General features: G+C 58.2%; 1 protein-coding gene, 1 long non-coding RNA gene and 1 other non-coding gene across 3 annotated transcripts in view; 2 read left to right on the top strand and 1 right to left on the bottom strand.

The window, feature by feature from the left end:
• Positions 1-7168: 7168 nt before the first annotated feature.
• On the top strand, positions 7169-15626 carry SKOR1 (SKI family transcriptional corepressor 1). The gene is made up of 9 exons (XM_047863723.1): positions 7169-7275; positions 7498-9700; positions 10816-10906; positions 11837-11944; positions 12465-12536; positions 13907-13981; positions 14221-14295; positions 14809-14874; positions 15403-15626. The coding sequence occupies exons 1-9, from the start codon at positions 7169-7171 to the stop codon at positions 15495-15497; spliced, it is 2892 nt and encodes a 963-aa protein (XP_047719679.1). The 3' UTR covers positions 15498-15626.
• A 5368-nt stretch (positions 15627-20994) lies between these two features.
• LOC125169131 (U6 spliceosomal RNA) lies at positions 20995-21101 on the bottom strand. The gene has a single exon (XR_007153464.1). It is a non-coding gene; the product is annotated as a U6 spliceosomal RNA (small nuclear RNA).
• A 369-nt stretch (positions 21102-21470) lies between these two features.
• LOC125167304 (uncharacterized) overlaps positions 21471-23580 on the top strand; it is a 58054-nt gene continuing 55944 nt past the window's right edge. The window contains exons 1-2 of the long non-coding RNA XR_007152751.1: positions 21471-21691; positions 22008-22455. This is a non-coding gene — a long non-coding RNA (uncharacterized LOC125167304). The remainder of the gene's footprint in view (positions 21692-22007; positions 22456-23580) is intronic.

Here is a 23580-nt window from a genome sequence, read left to right as displayed (position 1 = left end):
CACCTGCCAGGGCCTATCCCTACCTTCTAAGAGAACAAGCCTTGGGGGACTCTACCTGAGTAGCTGTGCCTGAACCTTGAGGAACCCCAGGACCTCCTAGATCTAATCACCAGGGAGCACAGAACCTTTTACTCTTGAAGAATCATTTGGCCTCTAGACACCAAGGATACCATTCAATCACTTTGGCCAGCAACTCAACTGGGACCTGGGCTGGGGCTCTCAGCCTTTACGCTCAAATGCTGTTCAATCATTCAACAAACATGTTGAGCACCTACTATGTGCTAGACCCCGTTTTAGGCCCTGGGAATACAATAGCAAACAAAACGTTCCCACACGAGATTTCAGAAAACACTCACAAAGAACTAATCAGGATATATTAACCAGTGAGCAATCTAAGGGTGAAAATAAAACACTACGAGACAGAGGGATGAGGCCCAGGCAAGCAGGCAGGTTTAGAGGAGACCCTATGTAGTGTTCAGGAGACGGCTCAGAGGCTTCTGAAGGGCAGACACTGGAAACACAAGTGAACGCAGCCTACTGTGTGGGTAAGTCTCTAGGTGCCGTTGAATGTTTTTGGTGTGTTTCTTTGGGTTGGTGGGAAATGTCTACATGCCCACAGAGTCTCCCCTGTGCTAAGGACCTTGGAAAGAGACTTGTAGCTAAGTTAGGGCTGATCAGAGGGAAGCCCTTGCAGGGGAGGACATCTGGGATATGAGCAGGGACCCAAATTAGAGATCTTGGGGGAGAGGGAGTCCTGGGGTCAGCTGAGCTACTCACCCACCCTCTTTCCATATACCTCTGCTCAGGCCTTGAGGGCTTCTATGGTTGGGGCAAAGAAATCTGGTCCTGGGCTCCCCATTTAGGCCCTCCCAGCCTAACTTGCTTCCCCAAGTGCAGAGCAACCCCTAGGATGAGCAGAACCAGGCCCCATGACCTTTAAACCTTTCCCAAGGCCGCCTGGCTCTGGGATACTACATTCAAGCAGTGGCCCTCAGCCCCCACTCCCAACTCCCTAGGGCTCCAGAAAAAAGATGTTCACCTGAAGGGCTCTTGAGCCTCCTAAATTGGCCAATCCTTCACTCTCGAAAGATGCTGGTCAGTGTGCCCTTCCTACAGATGTAGGGAGATATTGAGGCCAAGTCAAGGTCCACCTCACTCAAGCTGTGAGTAGAACTGGATCTGGGCCTCAACTTCCTTGCGCCTTCTGAGCTAGGAGTCTTCCGCCCGGTAGGGAGTGCCGGTCTGGCCTCTGAGCGACGGGGAGAGTGCGCAGCCTCAGGCAAGTCCTGGCGCTGCCAGAGCCTCAGGCTTCCTGGCTGCACCCAGAGGGATCTGGGCCGGGAGCTCTGAGCACCTTCGCGCCTGCTCGGTGGCCCCTGCCTCCCCCTCGACCACACCTCTGCTCTCAGGCTGCGGCCCAGCAGGCCCCGCCCAGCCACCTTCACTCGCTCTGGCCGAGGCCGCCGCACGGGGTTCGGGTCTATCTGGCCGTCGGATTAATATCCAGATATTAAGTAAACAATAAATTAGCAAAACTACAAGAAAATTTTACAGCCCTTTGCATTTGGCAATCATTGAGTGTTAATTAGAAATTCATTACAATTAAAACCCTGCCTAAACAGGGCCTGCGCGCCTTAATTACATCTGATTTTTAATTCAGAATACGTGTTTACACAGTAAGCGCTACGTACCCCATGATTATCCCCAATCCTCTTTATACTGTACTAATTATGTAAATTAAACCTAATTAACTGACGAAAACTGCCGTTAATTCAACTGGTAAAAGATATGTGCTTGCGGAGAAGGCGCGGCCGCCTAGCCCCAGCCCATGCCGGAGCCGGAATGGGCGCCGGGCGCCGGGCCGGGTGGACGCGACGCCTGGGACGCGGAGGCAGAGCGGACCGGGCAGGGGGTGGGGGGAGCACGTGATCCTGACTCCGGCTCTCTGACCTTCGTGCCACCCGGCAGTGGAGAAAAGAGAGAATCCGCGCTAATGGGGGTCAGAAAGACCAAGGGCACGGAGTGCCGCGGGATCCCCAGGCTCTGCACTGGGCGGCGGGATCCAGAGCCCACTCTGAGGAAGACGGGTCCCCTGCTCTCGCGTCTGGGCCTGAGTTCAAGTCCCAGCGCTGCCCTGCACTGGCTGCCTGACCCTGAGCAAGCGACCTGGCATTGCTAGGCCTGTTTCCTCCGCACGAAGTGTTGCATGATAATAAAAGCTCCCGGTGACCTGCGCCGCCCTGCACTTATTTTCCCCTCACTAAGCGAGGTTCTCCCAGCAGCGTGCAAGGCACCTTTGGCGTCTGGGAGATCAGCCTGCGTCCCTCGTTGACCGAGGAACCTGGGTGGGTTGGCTTTCACTGCCTGGCCCTCAGTTTCTGCCTGTAAAATGGGAATAAGTAATCCCTACCTACTCCCTTGTAGAACTGGCTCTGTGAGAACTGGCTCTGCAAACTGTAAAATGCGGTTCGCGGTCATACTAACCAACTAGACGCTGGTCCTGAGCAGAGCCAGGCCCGATCCCCGAGACCCGCTCCCCGGAGATCACTACCCCTCAAGCGAGCGATGTCGCCTCCACGCGCCTCCAGTCTTTCTCCAGCTCAGACCCTGGAGGGAGCGTTGCGTGGGTCCACGAAGCTGGTCTCAGGTGCAGGGAGCTGTCCGCGGCTTGGTGCTGAACAGAGATGCAGGGGCGACCCTGCACGCCCTTAGTGCCATAACCTGGGGGAACAACTTTTGTCTGAGAAGTCCCCGGCGGGCCCTGGGGCCAGGCTGCTGGAAACGCCCTAGAGACCAGCCCTAGAGGCATTGTTGGCCCTCCCAATACAATAGAGGCCGGACAGGAAGGCCTTGCCCCTCCTCTTTCCACTTCCACCCCCCACCACCACCCCGGGGCGTCCTGGCTCAGCGATCGTTGTCACTACACACCGAATTCTAAGATGCCTTTTAAAAAATCATTAGGAGCCTAAGAATAATTACCGAACGGGATTGTAATTATGGGGTGGGGGAGGCCGGGCGGAGGGAGGGGGGATGAGCAGGTGGAGGCTGGGGGTGGCTCTCAGACTGGGACGGAAAATAGGTTCCTTTTTTCCTCGGAGGGAAGTGTCATGGGGGGCGGGGTGGGGGGGAGGAGGGTTAGAGCAGGACAGAGGCGAAGCCTGAGAAAGACGCACTAACAGAGGGGCCAGAGGCAGAGAAAAGGGCTGAGCCGGCTCTGAGAGAAAAGAGAGAAAGGCAAGGAGATCCAAGAGAGAGAAAGATGGCAACTGAGGGAGGTGAAAAAGCAAGGGACCCCGCGAAGGAGACAGAACCCTCAAACTTGGGGGCAGTTTTTGAGGCTTCAGAGAACATGTTAGCCAAGTGGAGGAGGTAACAGACGAATCAGGCTGGGCCTAGCCGACCCCTCTCTCCAAGGGCGAGGCCTGGACAATCCGCTCGCACCCTCAGAGGACTCTCCTAGGGTCCCTGCGAGACAGGGGAGAAGAAAAAAGCTCGAGAAGTGGAGAAGGAGTGACGAACCCCGGAGGAGGCAGACTGCAGGAGGGGAGAGGGCCCGTAACCCAGAGCGAAAAGGAAAACGAGTGGGCGGGGGAGAGGGCGACCCCGCACCGCCGGCCGCGGAAGATTTATGGCGCCGTTTGGGTTCCAAGGACGGGCTGCGTTAGCCGCTGCTGCCAACGTCGGTAGCCGCAGTGGCCGCTGCGCCCCCTGCCCGGGCGGCCCGCCGCGCCCCGGGCCATCGCTGCCATTATTAACTTCTGTTTGATTAGGGTAATTGTTCAAACTTAGGCTGGACAGTATGATTAATTACAGTTTAATTAACGTGTCCATTAAGGACAGTTAATGCCATGGGGGGGGGGTGGGTGTGAGGGGGCGCCTGGGTATGAACAAACAGGGAAGGAGTGAGACTGGTAACTCAAATGAAGTAGAGACAGAGATTGAAAGGGAGAATACGGTGACCCAAAGGGGTAGTGGGGGGAAAGAATAGTGAAGACAGAAACCGACAGGCAGAGGGAGAGAGGGGTGGAGATAAATGGAGCTTTGGAAAGAAAGAAGATGCCAAGGGGCATCTGTAGCGTCAGGGAGCTTAACCCCTACCACCGGGAAACTGAGTTAGCAGGAGAGCTAGAGAGTATTCTAGCAGCCACCTAGAAAATAGTTTACCCCAGGTAACTCCAAGCTATGACTTAGTTCCTGCCCTGGGCAGGTCGCTTTTGGTGGAGGCAATCAAGGCAGGGGCGGGGAGGGGGCAAATCCAATTCCCTAGTCCACTGCTCATTGAAGGAGTCGTTCCTCCCCAGACTGGAGCTGTCCTGACGCCTTCCAACCAAGTCAGAGGCGGTGGGGAAGTTGGTTTCCCCCTCTGCCCCCTCCATAGCCTACACCCTTATCTCTTCCCCAACTGGCCGCTGGTTACCCCACTGGCTCCCCAGGGCCAATCTCGGGCTCCACTGCTTTGGCCCAAAAGTGATGCCCTTCCCCGCGCCCCTTCCTTCAGAGCCTTCCTTAGCCCCATCATCCGGCCTTGGCCCAGAGAGCTCCTGGTCCCTAGGCGAGGAGTGCTGGGCCCTTCCCACTTCATCCTTGGAGGCAAACTTTGCGGGCCCTTCCTCCATCCTGTCCCCTTTGGCGAGCGTGGGCCGCAGGTGCCGGGCGCAGGGCGCAGGTGTGCGGCCGCTTACCTGGGGCGCGCAGGCCCGGGAGCTGCAGGAGGCGGCGGGCGCGGCGCGTGGCCCGCGGGCTAGAGGACCCCGGGAGGGCGCGAGAGACTGCGCGGGCGGTGGGTGTGGCGCCCCGGCTCGCAGCTGTCAGGCGCGCCCGCCCCGCGCCGGCCTCGCTCCTCAGGCTGTGACCGCGCCGTGCCCGTCGCCGCGCCATGCGCTCCAGGCTTCGGCCTCCGCTCCGGGCCCGTCCGGGGCCTCGGGGGCAGCGGCGCAGGGCACACATCTTCGCGCCCGGGGCCCTGGCGTCCCGCGCCTGCTGAAAGCGGGCGTCGCGCGGGAGGGGCCAGCGGGGCCGCGGGTGTGAGCGCGAGGAGCCCGGGAGCGCGGCTGTGCGCGCGCGCGGGGAGGGGCCGCGCCGTCACCCGGAGAGCCCGGCGGATCCCGGACTCCCGCCCGCCGCTCCGCCCGCCGCGCACCTCCTCTCACCGCTCGCCCGGCTCCAGCCGCCGCCGCACGGTGAGTACCAGCGTCCGGTCACCCGCCGCCCCCGCGCCCTACCCCTACAGCTTTTTTCGTTTAGTTCGTATTTGGGTTCTTGTGGAGGTTGTTTTTATTATTATACCTAAAGACTCCATCGCCTCACTCCCACTGCTGTCCGCCTCCCGCCTCGTCGCCCTCTCCAAGCTCACCCCTTCAAGCCCCAGGAGCCGGAGAGGGCTCCGCAAGCAGCCCTGGCGGCTGCTCCTTGTCGCTGCGTACAGCTCATTGCCCGGGCTTTCCGCTCTGGCCCTCGAAATTCGGTTCCTTTCCTAAGACTCCCCCTTCCTCTGGTTCTGGGGCCCAGAGCCCCCTCCACTCGGGAAAACCTCGCGGGGCCCCCAGACCCTCAGCTTGGGGAGGACGCGCTCTGCTCTGAGGCGCTCCGTTCACTGCATGCGGGCAGGACACACTTGCCGATTTCGGGAAACCGAGAAGACATCGTCATTTCCCAGAGCCGCGGAGCCCTAGTCACCTCCCCAGCCCGCCTGAGAGCTGTTCAGGGGGTTATTGGGCTTGCCTTGCGGACCCCTCAGTCGGGGAGTTAGGACAGTCTTTTTACCTCCTAAGATGTTACAAGGCACTTCAACGCGAAGGAGGGTCAACTTGTTTCAATTCGATACGCCGAGATAAGGATGAAACAGACAGATAGCAGATAAATAGCTTGATACTTGAAGAAGGTATGAAGACAGATGGGAGAAAGAGGAGCGAGCTGGGAGAGACAGACAGCTCAGGGACAGATAAGATCGACAGATGAGGGACACCTAAACAAACAGAGGGAGAGACACAGACAGAAGATCCCAGTGTCTTCGATGAAGGCTTTTGAACTCGGATCCCCAGTCTGCCTGGAGCTGCCCCTCTGAAAATGGATTTGCCTTTCCTGACGAGTTTAGGGGAGGAGCCCTCAGGGGTGGGCTGCCTGGGCCTCAGGAGTGCCTGCAGCCAAGGGCCGGATGGGAGACTTCAGTGTCTGAGGACACGTGGCTGGGCCAGGCGACATAGAGGGCCCCAAGCATCAGTCCGTGGGTCCTCTCGCTGCTGAGGTCCACGGGGGAGGCTCTGCCTCCCTTTCTGGGCCAGAGATCAAAGCGCGGGACTGGCAGCAACTTTTGACCTGAAGCTTTGTGGCTTCGGACACCAGCAAGGATTCCCATTCAACCCATATGAACCGGGACAGCCCGGCTTGAAGTATACTCAGAGAGGAGACGACCCCCCCCCCCCCCCCAGAGGAAGCCCAGAGCCAGAAGAGACTGCATTTGGCCTGAGCAGAAAAGGCAAATCTGAAGGAGGAAAACTTAGGGAGTGGGCGGTTAGAAGCGAAGTGGCTCCTGAGAAACTTCCCTGAGAACCTCTCTGTCCCCACGCGCTGACCCGGATGGAAACCAGCTTTGGTCTGGAACGCAGCTAAAAATGCAGAAAATGTGGATAGGAACTGCGTGACCCTGGTCCCACTGATGGCTGGAAAGAAAACGGTGTGTATATCCAACCGGAACCTTTCTGCTCAACGAAGGCGAGGCTCCGGGCGTGAGAGAAGAAGCTCGGGTTTGTGGAAACCAGTGCTGTTATCCCAGGGAGCCTGCTCCGCACGGAACTGGGTGCGGTGGGGGCAGCCCTGGGGCTGGGCGCGCACAGCATGCTTTTGAGAGTCGGGTTCAGCACCGCGAACAGCGGTCGCCTCAGCCTCTTCTCCCTCCCCACCCCCCGCCCCCGCCACGGCCTCGAGACCCTCCTCCTTCTCCTTGCCCACCCCCCCCCCCGCCCCCTGCTGTCTGGAGAGGGGCAGTGACCGCCCCTCCTCCGGTCCGTACCCCTCCCTGCGTCTTCCCCGCCCGCCCGCGTGCATGCGCGACTGAGCAGAGGGGCAGCCTGTCCCCGAAGTCCGGGCTTCAGGACCCGGGCGGGTAGGGCAGGCATCAAGGGTAGCCAAAGGCTCAAGGATCTGGACGTTACGAACCCTGGGTTAGGCAATGGCTTTGCTGTGTGGCCTTGGGCAAGTCACTCTCCGTCTCTGGGCCCCACTTCCTGCACAATCCGAAAACAAAATTGGGTTCCGAGCTTCCGGGGCAATCCTGAGGTCTCAATTACCCCTTCTTCTCCCCCCAAACCCCAGGGGCTTTTGTTGTGGCGCCAGCGCGCGTCTGAATAACAAAAGGCTCCCGTCCAGGGGGAGAATGAGCTTGGACTCCCCGTGGCCAAGTTTCTCCGCGCGCCCAACTCGGCGCGCCCAGCTGGGCGGGCCCGAGCCACGGTGGCGCTGAAAATGGCTCAACTGCTCTCTACTTTCTCTGTTTCATAGGAGCGGCGGCATGGAGGCTCTCACCACTCAGCTGGGGCCGGGGCGCGAGGGCAACTCCTCACCCAACTCGAAGCAGGAGCTGCAACCCTACTCAGGCTCCAGCGCTCTCAAACCCAACCAGGTGGGCGAGACGTCGCTGTACGGGGTGCCTATCGTGTCTCTGGTCATCGACGGCCAGGAACGCCTGTGCCTGGCACAGATCTCCAACACTCTCCTCAAGAACTACAGCTACAATGAGATCCACAACCGCCGTGTGGCCCTGGGCATCACGTGCGTGCAGTGCACGCCCGTGCAACTGGAGATTCTGCGTCGGGCCGGGGCCATGCCGATCTCCTCGCGCCGCTGCGGTATGATCACGAAGCGCGAGGCCGAACGCCTGTGCAAGTCGTTCCTGGGCGAGCACAAGCCACCCAAGCTGCCCGAGAACTTCGCCTTCGATGTGGTGCACGAGTGCGCGTGGGGCTCGCGTGGCAGCTTCATCCCTGCGCGTTACAACAGCTCGCGTGCCAAGTGCATCAAGTGCGGCTACTGCAGCATGTATTTCTCGCCTAACAAGTTCATCTTCCACTCGCACCGCACACCCGACGCCAAGTATACGCAGCCCGACGCCGCTAACTTCAACTCGTGGCGCCGTCACCTCAAACTCAGTGACAAGTCGGCCACAGATGAACTGAGCCACGCTTGGGAGGACGTCAAGGCCATGTTCAATGGCGGCACGCGCAAGCGGACTTTCTCGCTGCAAGGAGGCGGCGGCGGCGGTGCTAATGGCGGGTCGGGTGGGCAGGGGAAGGGCGGTGCTGGCGGCGGGGGCGGCCCCGGGTGTGGCGCAGAGATGGCCCCAGGCCCGCCGCCCCACAAAAGCCTGCGCTGCGGCGAAGACGAGGCTACCGGACCTCCTGGGCCGCCTCCTACCCATCCGCAGCGGGGACTTGGTCTAGCGGCGGGAGCCGGCGGCCCGGCGGGCCCTGGAGGGCCTGGTGGCGGCGCCGGCGTTCGCAGCTACCCAGTGATCCCAGTGCCCAGCAAGGGCTTTGGCCTCTTGCAGAAACTGCCCCCGCCACTTTTCCCTCACCCCTATGGCTTCCCCACGGCCTTCGGCCTCTGCCCCAAAAAGGACGACCCGGTGCTAGGTGCGGGCGAGCCCAAGGGCGGTCCAGGCACCGGGAGCGGCACAGGCGCGGGCACTGGCGGAGGCGCGGGCGGGCCAGGATCCGGCCATTTGCCCCCGGGGGCAGGCCCTGGCCCTGGTGGCGGCGCCATGTTCTGGGGTCACCAGCCCTCTGGGGCAGCCAAGGACGCAGCGGCCGTGGCTGCAGCGGCCGCCGCAGCCACCGTGTACCCGACGTTTCCCATGTTCTGGCCGGCGGCAGGCAGCCTCCCGGTACCGCCCTATCCAGCCGCGCAGAGCCAAGCCAAGGCGGTGGCGGCCGCTGTAGCGGCGGCGGCCGCGGCGGCGGCGGCGGCTGCCGGCGGCGGCGGCCCCGAGTCCCTGGACGGTGCCGAGCCGGCCAAGGAGGGCGGCCTGGGCTCAGAGGAGCGCTGCCCGAGCGCGCTGTCCCGCGGGCCGCTGGACGAGGACGGCGCGGACGAGGCGCTGCCGCCGCCCCTGGCCCCACTGCCCCCGCCTCCTCCGCCTGCGCGCAAAGGCTCCTACGTGTCGGCCTTCCGACCGGTGGTCAAAGACGCCGAGAGCATCGCCAAGCTCTACGGTAGCGCCCGCGACGCGTATGGCGCCGGGCCGGCTCGTGGGCCAGGGCCGGGCGCAGGGTCCGGCGGCGGTTACGTGAGCCCAGACTTTCTGAGCGAGGGCAGCTCCAGCTACCACTCCGCCTCGCCCGACGTGGACACTGCTGACGAGCCCGAGGTGGACGTGGAGTCCAACCGCTTCCCCGAGGATGAGGGCGCTCTGGACGAGGCGGATCCCGGAGCACCCAGTGCGCCCAGCACGGCAGGCGGCCAGGACGCGGACCAGCCCGTAGGGCCCCCGTCTACCACCTCCTCGGGCGCCGACGGTCCCACAGACTCCCCCGATGGCGGCAGCCCCCGCTCCCGGCGCCGCCCGGGGCTGCCCGCAGCCAGCAGGTCAACATTTGGGGACCTGGCTGCCGACGACGTGGTGCGGAGACCTGAGAGGAGCCCGCAGAGCGGCGGCTATGAGCTGCGAGAGCCTTGCGGGCCGCTGGGGGGCCCCGCACCGGCCAAGGTGAGCCCCGCGCCCGCCTTGCTGGTGGCGCCTCCCCGCTTACCCCTCGGCACCTTCGGGATGTGGGGCAGGCACTGGACAAGTTAGGGACGGGGATTATGTTCTGAGCGGGTGTGCGAGCGGTAGGCCCCAGCCGCTCTGAGTAGGCCCAGCGCTGTGGAACTTGTTGGGACCCCCTCGCCCCCGTGAGTGAGGGTTTCAGAAAATCCGGAGGTGGGGGAGACAGGCCTGAGAAACGAGTGTGCAGTGTTTTTGTTGATTGGGAGCGGGGGCGGGGGGGGGGGGCGCAGAGACAGGCCGGGACCTCAGTAACACAGAAATAAAAGGGATCTGGGGAAAGAACGGGGAGCAGAAAAAGGGACCCAAAGCCAGAGAAAAGCGCTTGCGAGGCCGGGCCCGTGGCACACTCGCCCAGATGGAGATCAGAGTCCCGGGGACGAAGAGGTTGGTGAGGAGAGGAGAGAACCGTCTCTCCCTCAAGCCGGGCCGCAGCAGTGCAGGGTTCCGGAATATTCCTCTACCTCAACTTGTAGTTTTCTGAGTCCCTTTGAACTCCGGCCTGGGGAACCGCAGGGTTCATTTGGTAGCAGCTGTCGAGATGGCGTGCAGGGCCGGAGAGGGGGTCTCAAGTTGTCTGAACTATGGGTTCGGGTCGAAGCTGTGCAACTAAGCCGAAGTCGTTGGCCTTTTGAAAGTGGGTGCACACACCTGTACATTTATTTCCATTGGGTCTATTAAAACACGAATCATTAGCTGGATGCAAAAAGCGTCATTTATGCGGGGACTGGGCGTGGGCTGGTGGGAAGAGGCCGAAAAGGAGGTGGGCAAAGGGTGGGGGGGGCGGCTTTGGACAGCTCTTGTCTTGAGAGCCGCTTTGTCTTTCTGATAATTTTCTCGAGGGCGCTAATAATTACCCTGAAACTACAACGTTGCTGTGGCCTCCGAGGGCGCCAGGCTGCGCCGCGTGCGTCACAGCCGCCCAGGGCCCTCGGGGCCCACGGGCTAGCTGACCTCCGCCTCCCTCTCAGGGCTCCCCCTCGGCCGCGGCCAGGGCTGGGGGACCCTGAGCCGCTACAAGCCCACCCCTAACCGCCTGTCATTTTCGGCCGCCGCAGGTGTACGCGCCAGAGCGGGACGAGCACGTGAAGAGCGCGGCAGCGGCGCTGGGGCCCGCGGCCTCCTACCTCTGCACCCCCGAGGCCCACGGTAACGCCCCTCAGCCCCCCTGCCGAGGTCGCTGGCCAATGTGACGCGGGGACCGCGGGCGGAGGGACAGGGCTGTGTGTGTGTGTTGGGGGGTGCTGCTGCGAGGGAAGACGAGAGGAGAAAAAGAGGCAGAGGAAGCGAGAAAAACAGGGAGAGGGAAAGAAAAAGAAAGAAAGGGAAAGGAAGCTAAGCGAGAACTAACAACTTCCATCGTTTGGTCACTTAACAACAAACCTCCCTGTCCACCACACAACACACGCTCACATACACCTCATAAAATCCTTTTTAAAACCACGCCTGGCACCTCTTTCCAGTCCTCTCGTTTATTCGCCAAGTTTTTGGGGCCTCGAGGTCCTCTGTGGTCAAACCAGGTTAGGGCGGAGGGTGCGGGAGCTTGGCTGCGAGCTTGGATACTTGCGAAGAGCCCGCGGTGGCTGCGACCCAACCCGGGGGGAGACCTGCAAATGCGCCGGGCCCCTGTGGCTCGAAGAGGAGGGGCTGAGGGCCTCGGAATTCCGGGCAGGCCGAACCCGAAAGGATGTCTCCCCCGCCGCCACCCCGCGCGGCTCGCAGCCTGGGCCGCGTTCTCGGCGGGGGCGGCGCGGGCAGACCCGGCGGCCACGCGCGCTCGCGGTGCCCCAGTATCTGCGCGCGATGTAGGTCGCTCGTCCCTGGTGGGCTCGGCTGCTCGTCTTGTTCTTTTCCGAGGGGCTGGGGAGGGGGCGTGGAGCGCGGGATGAGCAGACCGCGCGCGGGGGAGGGGGTGCCCGGCCCAAAGCCTGAGGGTGCAAGCCCAGGCGCACAGCCGGGAAGCAGCGGCGGCCACAACGCTTTTAATTAGGGCTCGGGCGCCCCGACCGTAGCAGCTCTGGCCGTATCGGGGTCACGGTTTCTTTGCTTCTCCTTGAAACTCGGTTTATTGCCTTTAAGAACCAGATAAGGAAGACAATCACTCGACCGCCGACGATTTGGAAACGAGGAAATCCTATCCAGACCAAAGGAGTATCTCCCAGCCAAGTCCCGCAAATACAGACCGAGGTGAGCCCTAGGACTCTCACGCACCAACCCCACCCGGAAGCCGGGGCCCAGGTCTCCCAGGTTTACACAGGTTTGGGCTTGGCTTTTGAGGAAGGCTTTCGATCAAACGTAAGCGGCTGCTGGTCCCCTTGTTCGACTGGCAGATACATATTTAAACAGCGCGCCCGCGAGGTGCAGGCCAGGGCTTTCCTCCTTAGTGGGTTTGGGGCTCTTCTGGGGGAAGGGAAGGGGGTGTACTAAAAGGAAATGAGAGACACCGTCACCCACATGAAGCAGGTCAAAGGGTATATACTTCCTGCCCTAAGATAGCCTCCCTTCCCTGGGTGCACTCTCCTTCAGTGGGTCACCTTTAAAATGATAGCTTGGAAGGTAGGTAATACTGGATGCCTGTAACTGACTCTTCTAAAGGTAGAAGGTCTGTAGTAGCTCCCTGACTTAGCTCGGTTCCGGGAAAGCTCATCCTTCCCCTCCCAAGGCCTCTCCCAGGAGAGAACCCCTCTTACCTGCCCTTGTATCCCAGGTGAAGATGCGCTCACCTTGGATGTCACAGGAACTCAGCTAGTGGAGAAAGATATCGAGAACCTGGCCAGAGGTGAGGTTAAATCTGTGAAATGGGGGTATGCTGTGCTTCGGGGAGATGAACCCTTCTTGTAAGGGAGTGCATGGGAAGACAGGGCTCTTGGGGAATCCGTTTTCATTGAGTGCAAAGGATAATCCTCTGGACACATTATCCTGGCACAGAGGTATGGGGAGGGGGTGGGGTGGGGAGAGTGAACCAAACCCCTAGAAGTTCATTAGAAGTTTGCGTTCCTGAGGCTAGCCTGTCTGAAGAACCCAGCAAAAAAGAGAAATGACTAATAATTCTCAGAACTTGATGCATATGACAATCAGATAGGGTAATGTGGGTCTCCCAACCTCACTGGAACACAGGACTTTTTCTGAAAAGCAAGATTGCAAAGAGGCATTTATTTTAGGAGTCTGAGAGGTTAATTTTTTCCTGGAATTAAGGCGTTCTGGCCCCACCTCAATACACCCTAAATGGGGTGGGGATGGAGCATGTTTTTGGAGTGGGATCCTGGGGTAGCTGCTTCATCTGCAATGGGGGAGCATGTGGCTTGAGGCACAGAAGATGGGAGCCTCTAACCCCACTTTGCTCTGCTACCTCCCACTTTTGTGTTTCCTCAGCACCTGCTAGGGGTGGGATTTCTCAGAGAGCCTCCCCCACAGGGAGAACTTGGATACCAATAGCTCCTTGGTCAGGGCAGCCCCTGCCATTCCTCTGTAGCTAGCTCTGAGGGCACTAACGGTGCCTTCCACATCCACCCGCTATCCACCACCCTGCCCTCGAACAGTCCAGGGATGGCCTTGGAAACTGATGTAGGAAGGGGGGGAAAGCAGTGGTGGTCTTCCACTCTTCCTGGTTACACATTTAACAGGCTATGCAATTACTTTCAAATCATTGGTGCTTTATATGAGGGCCCTTAGTATGGATTTGGGGTCCTGAGACCCCCTGAAATTGTGAACAAACTGTTGTGAAAATATGTATTTTTCCAGGGCAGGGGACCAAGTCCTTGACAAGATTCACCCAGCTCTGTATTGTTGAAGGGAGGAATGGGGTGTGTCATTTGGAGGGGTAAATCAAGTCCTGGGCCAGCTTCTAAGGTTTGGGAGTTTGGAACAACTTAAAGCAGATGCCATGCTGGTTAGCGCCTGGAGCCAGAGCCTAGAAGCCCAAAACCTGAATTTAATTCTCCTGGGCAACCTAGCTCCTGGCCCTTTTTCATCGTCCAGATTCTTTGGAAGCAAATGGGAAAACAGTGCGGAGGGCCTCTGCCTCCGGACCCCACCACTCCGCCACTCCCATCTCAGGGCTCTTGGCCAGGGCGGGACCTGCAGCACCTTGGGGAGGGGGGCCTGAGTCCCGCACACCCTCCTTTACCTCACACTCTCGGCCCTTCGCAGACGAATTGCAAAAACTGCTCCTGGAGCAAATGGAGCTCCGCAAGAAGCTGGAGCGAGAATTTCAGAGTCTCAAAGGTACCCCCTTCCTGGCCCACCTCACCCCACCTCAGCGCCAGAGCTTTCTTCCCGCACGCCCCCGGACCCCAGGACTGGCAGCTGCGGCTGCGCGTCCTGCCTGAGCCGCGGAACCCTCCTTTTCCAGGGTTTCCCGCTAGGCCGCAGACCGAAGGGGTGGGGGTGGGGGAGGGGAGTGGGGAAATGGGGCCGAGGGAGGGGGCTGTGCCTAACAGCTCTCACTTAATCAATTTGCACAGATAATTTTCAGGATCAAATGAAGAGGGAATTGGCTTATCGAGAAGAAATGGTACAACAGCTGCAAATTGTCAGAGGTAAGACGGGAGTCAGGTGAGCGCGCGCACGGGCCGTAACTGCCTCTCGTCTGGCAGGAGCCGCAATGTTGGCTCAGTCATTTGGATTTAAATTGAAGGTAATTTAACAATTATTTTTTTTATTTAATATCCTTTGTATACTCTGATTAGCCTCAGAATGGCAAGCGAGCCCAGCAAACGGCTTGCAGGCATCATTACATGGAGTGATTGAACTTCTTATCGCGGCAATTTCCATGGTTTCTAAATTAAAAATCGAGGCGTAAAATTACCTGGGAAGTAATGCCTAAGTTTGCTTTAATTTTGGTTAGATCCGTCTGCCTTTAAGCGCCATCCCAGGCCATTTCCTCCCTCCGCCAGGCTGCAGTTTGGAGCACTGATGCTCCCTCCCTCGGTCCCCCGGATTTGTTTTTTCGAGGGGGCTGAGCGCTGGGGAGAGGGTGAGGCCCAGGCTGTGACCCCGGTCGGCTGGAGGGTGGTCTCATTTCTTCACTGGCCCCTCCCCATGTCTTCCAGACACTCTGTGTAACGAACTCGATCAAGAGCGGAAGGCGCGCTATGCTATCCAGCAGAAATTAAAAGGTGCGGAAGCCGGGGAACAAAGATAGGGTTGCCAGGCTCTGGCTGTGCCAGTGAATGAATGAGTGAGTGAATGAATGAAAAAGTAAATGGCGGGGCTAGTGAGAGGGGAAGGCCAGGTCTACCTGAAAGGAGGGAAATGGGATTTTTGTTTTGTTTTGTTTTAATGTGGAAATAATTCTAGAACGATAGAATAGGGAGAAAGAGCCCCTTGAGCCCTGGACATTGGGAAATCTGCCGAGGGATCCAAATCTGGCCGTGGGCAGATTGACTTCCCTCTTTCTGTGCCTCAGTTTCCTCTTCTGTATAATGGGGCTATTGAACCCGAGCAGTGGTTCTAAACCACCGCAGGTTCTCACTCCTAGCCTCCTACCTTTTTCTGATCCGCTCACTTGATAACCCCTGAGCCGGGAGGGGGTGGGTGAGACCTGGGATGGCAGGGGAGGAGGCGAGTGGACTAAGAGGGTAGGCCTCCCCGGCGAGGCTAGGCAGGAGAGGTGCCCAGCTTTGCCCGCCTGACTGTCTCTCCAGAAGCCCACGACGCCCTGCACCACTTCTCCTGCAAGATGCTGACGCCCCGCCATTGCACTGGCAACTGCTCCTTCAAGCCCCCGCTGTTGCCCTAGGGCCGGCCCGGCCGCGCCCACGCGCCCTCAAGCCATGCTGCTCTCTTCTTGTAAATACCCGCGGCCGCGGCGGCCGAGAGCGAGGAACAAGCCATTCGGACACGACCGATGTAAATACAGCCTCCCGCCCGCCCGCCCTCCTCCCGGGCGCCTCGGCCCAGGGCCCCTTCTCCGTTTCCAAGTGTAAATACCACCTCGCCCCACGGTTGAACTCCAGGGCATCGGACCTCATGGGGTTAAATGGACCGAAGGGGGTAAGAAAGGGGTAAGGGGGCCTCCCCCCACCCCATACAGCCTCGGACCCCCAGTTGTGTACACAATGTAGCAACTTCGCTGGCGCTGGCCCCGCGCTCCCCCCCTCCCCCCGTCCCGTTCACTTCTGAAACTTGTTCCTAATGACAAAGTGGCTATGTGCAATGGATATAAATGTACTGTGAGTCTCTCTTGGTTCAGTATTGGGTTCGGTTTTATTTATGCTGTAAGTTACTTTGCTTCCTTCTCCTGGACCTGCTTCCAGTCCCGTTTTGCATTCCCCTTTGGGTTTTGTTTTGTCTATTTTTTCTTGTAACCTCTTGATGTAACAGCACTTTAAAAAGGGCGACAACTGACTCACGAGATGGAGACCACCTTGAGCCTGTTTGGGGAGACCACCCTGTATCCGTGACTTTTGTTTTTAATAAAAAAAAAAAGAAATCTGTCACTTCCTGGGGTTGTGGAGGTGGGAGTACGGGGGGGGGGAGGGAGGGTGGGCGGAGGCGGGCTGAGGGGTGGGCAACAGGTGGGGCTTGAAGACCGCCAGCGGCGCGAGTCTTGGAGCGCGGGGGCTGAGAATCGCACGGCTCAGGTAGGCAGCAGCGAGCTCCCCGACCTCTCTACCAGTCCTTCAGATACACCCAGGTTGCCCCACAGGCCACCCTCTCCCCACGTTTGGGACCCTCCCTGGAGCCTTTCGAGCAGGGGTGAGAGGACTACAGGAGGCTCCTGGGTGCCAGGGTCTCAGACTCTTCCCTGGAGCTCCCTCAAGGGCCGAGGGTTTACTCGCGCCCACTTCCACACCTGCCCCAACGAGGAAGTCCTTTCCAGCGCGGTCAGAGACCGGACACTTCCTGGGAGTTTGCCCGGCACCCTGCCCGGAAGCCCAGGTTCCTTCAGAATTGCCAGGAGGCGCGGACACCGCAGGCCTGGCCCTGGAGCGCTGGGGCGAGGCGGGGCGGGGCGGGGAGCGAGGTACCTAGGGTAGACTTCGTCTGGGCAAGCCTGGAAGCACACAGATATCCTCCTGCCTGCCCCTCCGCTACCCTAACGGAGGGAGCCCTGGCGGTTTTTAATGTTCTGTCCATTTGGGCCCGAGAGGGTGCGCGGACTTGGAGGAGCCCAAGGAGCCAGGCGACGCCCGCCTGCGCTGGAGTCAGGTGGTCTCGACTGGGGGATGGGGCGGTGTCAGGGTGCGTGTGACGGCGGTGGGTTGCTTCCTGGCCGCTGTTGATGAGGCCTCACCTTGCCGCACGCCTCCTGTGGGCCTCAGTTTCCACAGCGCACCTGCTGGTTAGGCTACAGATAAAGGATGGAAACTGCCCCGCACTTTTTTTGAGGGGGAGAAGAGTGTGCCTGGAGAGGGAAAGCGCACCGTCGTGGGGCTCATTCAGCCCTGGCTTCCAGTTTCACCACCTCGGCTGAGGACTAAGGGCTCTGTGTCGCTCCCTTCATCCTTCTAGGCCTCCGTTTTGGCCCGCGTAAAATAATATTCAGGCCTCTCACCCCGGCGCGCGCGGAAGAGCTCTGGGAGGGAAGCGGGGCGCAGGGCCGCGGGTCCCCAGCCGGGTCCAGCGCCCCGCGGACTCCGCCCTCCGACATCCCTGGAGTCTCAGTGCACTCCTCCGGTCCCCCGCCGCCGGGCTAGCCCCTCGGGCCTGGGAGCCCTGCGCTGCGCCGGTCGGGAAGTTTGGTAGCGGGTCGTCTGGAGGGCCCGTGGCGGGCCGGTGAGCAGGGAGCGCGCTGCCCGCCGCCTGGAAGGGGCGTCGGAGAGGAGGCCCCCCCCACCCCCCGGCGCGCTGCGGAGGCAGGAAGCCGGTCCCCGGAGCCCCCTGCGCTAGGGCTCTCAGGACCCCAGTCCCGAGACATTCGGAGGGTTAGACACAGGACATGAGAGAGATAATGGCGGTGAGGGCAGCGGCTAAACTGTGAGGTGTCGTCGAGGGAAGAAGTCACCTCGGGACGCGAGATCTCCTAGCAGGGACCCTCCGGGGATCGGGAAGGTTTCCTTTGGGTGGAACCAACTCGATCAGTTCTCCGCCGCACCAACGGCGAAACAGGTCGCGAGAGGAAGTGAGGAAGTGACTGCGTCCAGGGCCGAGCGGTGCTGGGACGCGCAGAACAGTGCAGGTGTTGGGGAGAGCACGAGACTGCACCCCCTTGGCGTGACCACGCCTTTGGAAGCGGCACGGCCTGCTCTATAAAGTGGGAATTACAGTTGCTACCCAGGCAGGAAGTTCCGTGGCCGCGGCCCACGCAGAGAAGCCTAGCAAATACTCCTTTTCACCTTCCCTTAACGAATTCCCCAAAGTAGAGAAAAAAGCCGTAGGCAGCAGGGGTTCGCCAAAGGGCGCCCCATCTGGGCCGGAATCTCTGCAGACTGGAGGTGTAGGCGGATCCGACCCAGAAAGCTTTGTCGCAAAAAACCCTCTTGGGTTCCTCGTCCCTTCAGAAGTGGTTTGTTCTCCCCCAAATGTTAATAACCAAACGATTGGTATGGATGTAATTATCAATAATTATACGAATTATTGCTGATTGCGGGGCTCGTAGCTGCTTTAATTAGTTTACCAGATTCTAATTAAGTTAAATGAAACATTAATAGGGAAAATATGCTTTGAAAAAAAAAACCAGAAACCCAGGATTTTTAAAAAGTCTATTTCTCGCCACAACGTTGCCACCTTGCGACACATTTTAGGCATTGCAGCCAACGTCCGAAGGCCCTAGACTAGGGAGCGTTGTCTTTGGGAGAAAAAGTGGGGTTTCGGGAATTGCCAGCGGGCTATGGAGCACAGAACTTCGACCTGAGTGTTCTTCCGAGGTGTCTGGTTTCACACCCGTGACTCCGGGAAGTACCCACAGGGGGTCTGGCTCCGGAGTTCTGGGTCTGTGGATAAAGTACCAGGTAAAGATGCCCCCTCAACCTCAGACCACCTTTTTTCAGCGAAGGAACTTCCAAATACTCATAAGGAGATGCTGTTTACAGTCTCTATCCTCACCTTTCCCAGAAAATCCAGGATTAAGCTGTAGGCCCTGGTGGAGAGTCGTCCCCCCCGCCGCGCCCCCCCCCGCCCCCCCCCCCCGGGAGAAATCCCGCCTCCATGCATCCTGCACATCTGGTAACCTGTCTGCAAAAAAACAGCTGGCAGACCCCCGGATTCCTTAGACTGACTTCTGCATTCCTGTGGCACTTGGTTCCTGAAGCTAAGCGTGTGCTCCCCTCTCTGAATTATCCTTGGTTGTGTGTGTGTGTTCCCCATAGGACTGTAAGTACCCTGGCAACAGGGGCCACATCTTGCTTTTCCTTGTGATCTCCAACACAGCACCCAGTGCCCCAAAGTAGCTCAACAGATGTCTAAATGAAGCGGTTCCAACTTTGCGGTTTATCAGGATGCTGGATATGTCTGAGGGGAGGAGTCCCTAGGTGCTTCTGGACTACAGCTCTTGGGAGACGATTAAGTTCATTTGCCTAATATTAATTAAGCACACGTTTAGTGGTCAGATGATCCTTCCTCAGGAGGATTATTTGGGGAGGGGGGCAGGTGTCTGGTAAGAGATTGTCGGCCTAGGAAAACTTTCTTCCTTTTTCAGCTGTGTCCCAAAGAGGGTGCAGTTCCCCCACTGTCCACTACTCCACCTCCTTGGATCTAAGGTAGAGCCTTGATCCTTTGCAAAAATACAACTCCTGTCCTTGAATTCAGAACACCGACAAAAGCAGAACTGGACCTGTGTTCTCTTTCCATTGATTCTAAACAGCTTTATCTCTCCCTCTCTATCTTCAAAGGTGACATAGTGTTTGGTTAAGAGCACAAGCTCTATAGCCAGATTTCCTGGGCTTCAAGCCCTTCTCTGCCATTTACTAGTCGTGTGACATTGGGCAAGTTGTTGAATGTCTCTGTGCCTCAACTTCCTCATGTGTAACAGGAATAGAAGTTTTACTTCATAGAACGGTGCGGAGCCAGGAAAGTCAGCCAGGTGTCTGACTTTTCCAGGACTAAGAATTGCCTGTCTTTCCTCTTTTCTGCTCCAACACAACGGGTCAGACCAAGAGGAATAGTTTCTTTAGAAGAAGAGTCACACCAACATTGGTCCTTTCCTTGTTTGGCATCCCGGAAGGAGACATTGAAAACTACTCACCCAATTGCCCAAGTTCTTCCTAAGAACCAGGCATGTTTGAGGAGAGAAAGGAAAACCAAAGCTTGCCCTCCAACTCCATGCACTGGAGGCTGTGAGCCGAGGAGAAGGTGCAGTGAGAGGTCCCACAGACCGCTATTCTCGGCTGTTACCTGGAAAGGATCATTTCACCTCCACTGAAGGGAACAGAAATGGATCCCTGATGGAACGCTGCTTCGCAGCCTGAGCGCCCACCGGGAGAGGACCCGCCTCTGCCCTGGGGGGGCTCAGGGGCTTGGCGGCTGCTGCCTGCCCTATCTGTGGGGAGCACAGAGCCTGGGATCTGTGCGCTGCTCTCCCAGAGGCTGCAGAGACCGCTGGGCCGACTACGTGTGTGCTCAGGCATCAGCAAAACATGTGGACCAACATTTTTCTCCTGGGGGGGGGGGGGAAGATATTTCAAAACCATTGATAAAGTCATCGCAGGAAATCTGAAATTTATTGGACTTTTCTTACTAATCTTACTAATTAGGACTGTGGTTCTTGCATTCATTGCGCGGGGGCAGGGTCCCAATCTTTTTAGGGCCTGTGCCTCCAAAGGTCTTAGCAGGCCTTGCCGCAGCCACTTACTGGTTACATGATCATGCCCAGGTTGCTTTGCCTCTCAGTGACTCCTGTAAAATGGTGACAATAATACTCACAAGGCAGGGCTGTCAGGAATACGAAACCCGGGTATTGGTGAGGCTCCTGGCACACGGTAGACCTTAAGGAGCGGGCATTATTTTTTTTTGATTCAGAGGCAGCATGGTGAGTCTTGTTGCGCGTTCCTGTTAGAGTCACCTTGTCTATCACAGCCCTAAGTTCCTGTTCTGTTTTGGACCTGAAGTGGGTCCACTTTGGCAAGACCGTTTCTTTAAGTGTTAAGGTACCGTGGGACTCAGGATAGTGCAAGGGGAAGCAGAGGCAAGATGGAAAAGATCGAAGACTGGGGCCAGACATAAAAAGCATGACAAAGAGAGATTCTGACTGTGCCCCACCTCCTCTTATTCCATCTCCTGGGACTACAGTTTCCTTTGTGTGAAACAAAAGAACCTGTAAGTGAAAAGTGTTTGCAAGGGAGGGATAAGCTCAGGTACAAAATATGGAACGCTTCACGAATTTGCGTGTCATCCTTGCGCAGGGGCCATGCTAATCTTCTCTGTATCGTTCCAATTTTAGTATATGTGCTGCCGAAGCGAGCACGACATGCGGGTGCACTCTGAGGGTATATAAAGCAGAGAATGCGAAGACTTTTACAGTTATGGTGACCACACTGCACTACTAAGAAAAAACTAAATTTTGAAGACGTATGACCTTGTGTATCTCGTACACACGGTAATTGTATCTTTGTGATTACAGCGAAATGAACTCTAATTATTTCTCTAACCCTCCAACGTTGTATATGCAAATTAAGGGACCATGGGAAATTGGCCCTCGGCCCGCGCGACCTCTGCGCGCCCCCGGAGGGCGCGAGCCTCACACTCGGTCACGTGGCGCGCGCGGCCGCGCTCCTCTTCCCCGCCGTCCCAGCTGGGCCCCCAGGGGTCGCACGCGGGGTTCCACCGAAAACCGGGCGGCACGGTGTCCCCGAAACTACACGGGCGGCGCGTGCGCGGCGCCAGCACATTTTGGGGGACAAGAGGCGGTGATGCGCACGGGGGCCCCACAGAAATCGGGTCGGGCCGTCCCCGCGGCAGGACCCGTGACCCTGGCGAGAGCTGGAAACGCCGGTCGTGCACCGGAAGGGGCCGGGCAGGGTGGCCCGGGGCCGCAGCACGGAGGAGTGGTTCACGGTGCGCCGCTGCTTCCCCTGGGGTGGTCGGGCCCTGCGCCCCGTGCTTGAAGCCAAGGGCAAGGGGGTGAGCGTCCGCTTGGGGCCAACGCTTTGCGTAGTGTGACTCGAGGTGTGGCAGACCGGGAAAGGTCGCCAGGCTTTGGTCCAGCACTGGGCCGGGCCCCTTAGCTGACCCGTGTCCTTCCCCTCAATTTCCACGTTAGAAAACAAGCTCTAGTTGGTTAATCAAGGCCAAAATTAGCCTGCCAGTCGTGAAAGAAGTTGGGATTTGCAGGCAAGTCTGGTTTCAAAAACCGATCTTTTCCTCTTCACAGTGGAACTCGAGCGAGGAAAGATTTGGGACCAGGAGTGCGGCCTTCCCTTTTGGACAATGCTCCCAAGGCCTTATCGGCTCAGACTTTCCTTCCTGCCCTAGTTCCCTCACCACACAGCAAGCATCTGTGACGTCAGCGCCGGGGCTGCAGGGCCAACAAGAAGTGGTTTGTGTTGCTGTGGCCGTTCGGTTCCAGCGAGGGAGCCAAGCAAACGTGGAAGAGCATTCTCAGTGCTGAGAGGGACTAGAAGGGAAGAACATGGGGTTTAGACAGTGACTGGGGAATGAAGGTGGGCAGGAGGGAAGGGGACATTTGAACTGTCGCTCCATACGGATGCAACCCTGAGAGGACCTGACAGACAGTGCCAGGCAGAAGATGACCTGGGAGCTACCTGAGTCAATGTCACCCATCTGGGCAAGTCCTTCAGGCAGGAGAAGCCACTGTGGAGGTAGGTGGTGCTCCCGGTCATGCTGTGGCTCAGCGTTGTGAGCCTGACTCAGACCACAGCCAGGGAGCACCTGGCCTGGCCTCTGGGTACTTTGGAGTCCCTCCCCCCACCTGTCTTCAGTGAAATGGAAATCAGGTGCAGGCTGCCCAGCTTCTCACCTGACCTCTGTCTAAATAAGCAGTAAGCAAACACAAACCTCAGAATGCTAATACGGCCTTCACTGAGGGAAAAGAGCTAATTTGGGCAATGATGTTTCCCTCAGATTTGCAAAAGGGAATTGCAAATAACCAAAAAGCGTATTAGCATTGATGGGAGATGATGCTAATCTTCAATTAGCATCCACGTTTTTATTCATTTATTTAGAAGAAGAGCCTTTTCGTCACAGTCAATGCGCACACGTGTCACGGTGACAGGTACATCTCGTGGGTTCATAACTGCCTTATTGCGAAAACCAGCAGGAGATGGGCCAGGTTGTTCACCATTTCTGGCTACACGAGTAGGTGTTATTTTGAGCCAGAGGTGGAGCTTGGGTGTTTTTTTGTTCTGTTTTATTTTGTTTTTTGTTTTTGTCTGTTTTGAGCAGTTGTGTTACAGAGGGACGTTTGAGTTCTAGTTTCCATTCCTTCCTGCATCTGCCTTTGTGACCTTGCCCAACTCCCTGGACTTCTCTGCCAAGTGAGGAAACCGCCCTAGAGAAGATAACCTCTCTTTCAGCTTTGACATGCTGTGACTTTTTTTTTTTTTTTTTGTAACTGGGTAACTGAAGGACTTTTTTTGAGACTCCAATTAGCAACGTGTAAAAATTGAACACTTTTTGTTTTCTATTTTAGAAGGGTGGAGCATGCCAGTCATCCTTGGGGCATAGAATATCCCGGGAACAGTTCACAGGGCAGGCTAGGGTCTGGGACCTGCTGAACCTTGTGACACTCGCCCCTGAGCCCCAAAGGCCCAGCGTGGAGGGAGGGGGAGGGCCAGGATGAGAGGAGACGAGGCAGATTGGATGTGCCATGAAGCCGGAGGACAGATGTATGGAGGGAGTCGGTAAGGAGAGACCCCAGGAGATGGACACTGAAAGCAGGGAGGAGTACGTGGGTGCCAGAGAGAACTGCATGGTCTCAGAGCTGC

Source organism: Prionailurus viverrinus, chromosome B3 (assembly GCF_022837055.1).
Source record: "Prionailurus viverrinus isolate Anna chromosome B3, UM_Priviv_1.0, whole genome shotgun sequence".
Classification (NCBI taxonomy): domain Eukaryota; kingdom Metazoa; phylum Chordata; class Mammalia; order Carnivora; family Felidae; genus Prionailurus; species Prionailurus viverrinus.
The sequence above is the reverse complement of the archived record's forward strand: the minus strand, read 5'-3'. Positions and strand labels throughout refer to the sequence as shown.